This window comes from Chaetura pelagica, unplaced genomic scaffold, assembly GCF_000747805.2.
Source record: "Chaetura pelagica isolate M959 unplaced genomic scaffold, ChaPel_1.0 scaffold242, whole genome shotgun sequence".
NCBI classification, from domain to species: domain Eukaryota; kingdom Metazoa; phylum Chordata; class Aves; order Apodiformes; family Apodidae; genus Chaetura; species Chaetura pelagica.
In genome coordinates, this window is record NW_009952377.1 from 969052 (window position 1) to 973647 (window position 4596).

General features: G+C 39.1%; 1 protein-coding gene across 1 annotated transcript in view; it reads left to right on the forward strand.

Annotated features, from left to right (window-relative positions):
* Window positions 1-1734, forward strand: part of BAG5 (BCL2-associated athanogene 5) — a 3932-nt gene extending 2198 nt beyond the window's left edge. Inside the window, exon 2 of the mRNA XM_010008152.1 lies at window positions 280-1734. Within this exon, the coding sequence (XP_010006454.1) occupies window positions 281-1633 (1353 nt within the window). The 5' untranslated portion in view covers window position 280 and the 3' untranslated portion in view covers window positions 1634-1734. The remainder of the gene's footprint in view (window positions 1-279) is intronic.
* Window positions 1735-4596: the final 2862 nt, after the last annotated feature.

A 4596-nucleotide genomic window follows, 5' to 3' on the forward strand; every position in this document is an offset into this window, starting at 1 on the left:
CCCGCTCCGTTGGCGCCGGTTGCTGCGGGGGCTCCGGCGGGGGAAGCGCCCGACCTGGGGCCTGCGCGGGGGGAGGCGGCCCTGCCCGCCCCCGGGTTATGGCGCCACAAGGGCGGCCGCGTTTGGCCGCTGTTTTTCCCCCTGGGCCGCCGGGTGTCCGGTTTGTGCTGCAAATGCTGAAGCACTTCAGGGTATCGTGCAAGTTGCGAGGCGCTTCGTTAACCCTCGGTCTTGTTCTCGCTTTCCTTGTAGTTAATCGGAGACTGGACGTCGGAATATAATGGACATGGGTAACCAACACCCATCCATAAAACGGTTGCACGAAATACAGAGGGAAGTCAAAGAAATCGAGCAGCAAGTGCTTGTCTTCAGCGGTCTGTCTACAGATCGAGATTACAAGAAATTAGAAAGGAGTCTTACTAAGCAGCTTTTTGAAATAGATTCTGTAGACACCGAAGGAAAGGGGGACATTCAGCAAGCCAGGAAGCGAGCTGCTCAGGAAACCGAGAGGCTGCTGAAGGAGCTGGAACAAAATGCAAACCATCCGCGCAGACTGGAAATAGAGGCTATATTCAAGGAGGCACAGGCACTCGTGGAACGCGAGATCACACCTTTTTACAAAGGAGGTAACTGCATAAGTGACGAGTTTGAAGAAGGCATCCAGGACATTGTGTTGAGGCTCACCCAGGTGAAAACTGGAGGGAAAGTTTCTTTGCGCAAGGCGAGATACCGCACTCTGACAAAGATTTGTGCTGTCCAGGAGATTATAGAAAGCTGTGTAAAGCAACAGCTGTCCCTGCCACTCTCTAATGATGCACATCCTTCTGTCTCCAAAATTAACTCTGTAATGTGTGATGTGAACAAAGCAAGAGGAACTCTTATTGCGCTTCTAATGGGAGTGAGTAGTAATGATACCTGCAGGCATCTGTCCTGTGTGCTGACAGGTCTCATTGCTGATTTGGATGCTTTAGATGTCTGTGGTCGCACTGAAATAAGAAATTACAGAAAGGAAGTAGTGGAAGAGATCAATAGGTTGCAGAAATACCTGGACTTGGAAGAAGAAGCAAATTCTACACATGCTTATGATTTGGCACAGAATCAGTCCATTCTAAAAATAGAAGAGATCCGCAAGAAAATGAAGGAAATTAATTCTTTACTTTTAAAAACAGAGAATGCTTCTGATTTGCATTTGGGATCCAAAGCAGAATTGCAGGGATTAATTGCCCGCTTGGATGAGGTGAGTCTAGGGAAAAACCCCTGCATTAGAGAAGCCAGGAGAAGAGCAGTAATAGAAGTTCAAACTCTTATAACCTATATTGATTTGAAGGAAGCACTTGAAAAAAGGAAAATGTATCCTGAGCAAACAGCTGCCGAACATCAGTCTCATAAAGCAGTTTGGACTGTTCTTGGAAACCTGTCTCAAATTCAGCGGGAGGTGATTTCGTTTGATGGAAACAGAACGGATAAAAATTACATGAGACTGGAAGAACTTCTTACAAAACAACTTCTGGCACTTGATGCTGTTGATCCACAAGGTGAAGCGCGGTGTAAGGCTGCCAGAAAGCAAGCAGTAAAGCTTGCACAGAATATTCTTTACTATCTGGACATGAAAACCGATGAATGGGAGTACTGAAACAGCCGTGGCCTAAGACAGAAGAGCATTTTTTCCTTTGGCACTTTATGCAGATTTTTGGCTGCACATAATAAAAGTGGTGTGTTCTGTGCTGGCTCAAATCACAGAGATTGCATAAGCAGTTGACTTGGCTATATGTCTGCTGTCCCACGCAGTCATCCACTTGCCATGGCAACTGTCAGGACTCCACCAGCAACTCTGGTCATTGCTATAAGCAGAGAAGTGTTTTTTTCTGAAGGAATAGCTTAATAGTTGATTGAGCAGCTTCTTTTCCTGTTTTAATAACCTTGTGCAATGTTCAATGAATGCAAATTTTTCAAAGATCCAGAAACTTCCTGATGGTATGGTACTGGCAAAACTATTTAAAGAAGATTGGACATGAAAATTAGTACTCGAGCATGAGGCTTCATCCAGCAACTTCATGGCAGTCTGGATATTCTCTTAATGTGCTGTTACGACAGAAAGTATTAAGGGCAAAAAACCTTCTGGCTTTTGAGTTGTACTTGATTTATTCCATCCATCACACTTTTCTGGGTGTTTAGATTTCTCAGCTAATGGAGCTATGAAGCCAACTACAAATTAGCATTTATGCAGGCAAAGCTAGTTATGACTATTTTTTGTAATACCTTAGCCCGCTGATTTGCAAAAACAGGTTTTTTGTTGGTGGAAATGCTTTCAAATTACTGCTTTGAGGTACTGAGACAGGGAGAGGAAAAGCTGTAAATGTATACTGACCAGATGAAGGGGGTTTTGAGGATTTCACACTGCCATCCATAAACCCCTGAAAGCTGCACTGAACTTTTTGTGGCTGCTTCAGTGTCTTTTTAAACTCTGTTGTTAGATCTGCTTTTGCCTTGTCTTTTCACATTTGGTGAAAACAGAAACAAGATTCACTTTAAATTGAATGAGCATTTTGGAACTATTTTTGCAAAATTAGATAGCTAGCTATAAAGATGTCCCTGATGGTGTAAATGTATGTTATATATTTCATACCAGTCAAGTATGACTTTTGTGGCTTCAAGAATGTCTTGGAAAAGACCTGTGGCAAATGTCTCTCCTCGCAACTCATCACTTAATTGTTCAGTAACTTCATAAATAAGCTGCTTGAATTGTTTATGCACCTATCTTTTTATTTGTGGCTGCTAGTGCCAATCACATTTCTACTCTGGCATGTTTTTTTGAGAGCATGGTATTAAAATTAATTTTAAAGATATATTTAATTATTGATACTTTGTACTTATCTCCTTCATGTTGAATTAATTATTGTTCCATAGATTTTTATTTGCATCACTTTAAGGAGTAAAAAACATTTCAGATGTTAAATATTTTTAGATCTATTTTTGACCGATTAGAGAAGACAGTACAGTTTGTGGGAGACAAGTGCCTTCATGACACCACTAACTTGCATGTGTAATGTGTAGATGCAGGAAATGTGTCCTGGCAGCTTGATATATTTGTATTCTTTGCAAACTGGATTTCTCACATGTATATAATTTGCTATAATATATATCAAATTAACATAATAGAATAGGTGACAGATGTTCTACAGAGTCCTGAGAATGAGTATCAAATCTGGGAAATCTGGATTCTGCTTAAAAAAAACGCACTTATTTGGAGACAGGGCATTTGGGGCAGTTTTTCTGTGCATATTGCTACAAGGAGAGAATGTTTGCTCCATAGCACGCTTTGAGATGTTGATGAAAGGCTGTGCAACTTCAGAGTGTGAATATACTTTTCCTGATTGTACAGGTGGTTGCTTTGCAATTTTACTTGCCAAAAAAATCTAGTTTTTCAATTAAGTAGTGCCTAAGGCACAATTTGGCAGTGACAGAATATTTGTCAGAGGATTCTCTCTGCTCCTTCAGAACTATAACCCTGTTGAATTTATCTCTCCTTGCCTCAAAAAAAATAAGTTAAAAAAATTCCCCTAGTTAAAAATCCAGTCTGTGTTTATATATAATGTGGCAAACACAGAACATTAATAATGTTGTACACCTGAGTTATTTACTCCTTTCAAGCTTTCTACACATTTGAACTGCACCTTCTGATTTGCACTTAGATTTTTTAGGAAATACAAATCTTTGATAGTGTAAAGATACTATTAATTTTTCTTTACTATTACTGTCAGATCTGCAGTGGTTACTTGTAGATTGTTTAACAATTTAGTGTTCTTGGGAGGTTACATGTAACTTTATAAATGTTTGAACCTCTTACTAAGACTGTGTAAGTATTGTTCTCAGATCAGATAGTTATGCCTGCACCTCTAAGGAGGCAAATGTATAAGGTCAGTGAATTTTTAATAATTGAGTAGAGTTCAGTAGCAAGATACTGTGTGGATTAAGCTTTTCTCCACTGTTCTGTCATCTCATAAAATTATTATTTAAATTTTATTGTAAAATCCTCATCTGGAATGGGATTAATTCAGATTTTTTTGCATGAATGGAAATAATAAACTAAATATGCTTAACCAAAAATTAATGCACAGATTTCTCAAAAATCTTGCTTTTGTGCTGAAGAATGTAATTTCTCTTCTTTTTTTTTTTAATATCCAAAGATTGTGGGGGACACAACTTTTCTTTCCAAAACAGCAGGCTAAAATAATCAGAAAATGTAAATGGACCAAACTAGAAAAGCCTGCATTTTAGTACTGTACTGAAATAGAATAACTTCTTATGTGTGCTGTGTAATTTACCTTCGAGCAAAATAAATTATTGGATATATGGGGAGAGGTAATCAGACATTGTGATTCCTATTTGTTAATTGTATTTCTTTTAAAACTAGATTTAAGTAGTTACTTCAGTGTTTGGTTTTGTTGTTTACAATCAGTGGTTTTTCTGTGTCACCAGTTAGGAGGAGATTTTTATTAAGTATGGTTCCTGCTTTTTCAATTTAACAAAAGTCAGTGTACATGCTCCTTACGGTCTGTGTGTCTTGATTTGTTGCTGTGTAGGATATGGCATTTG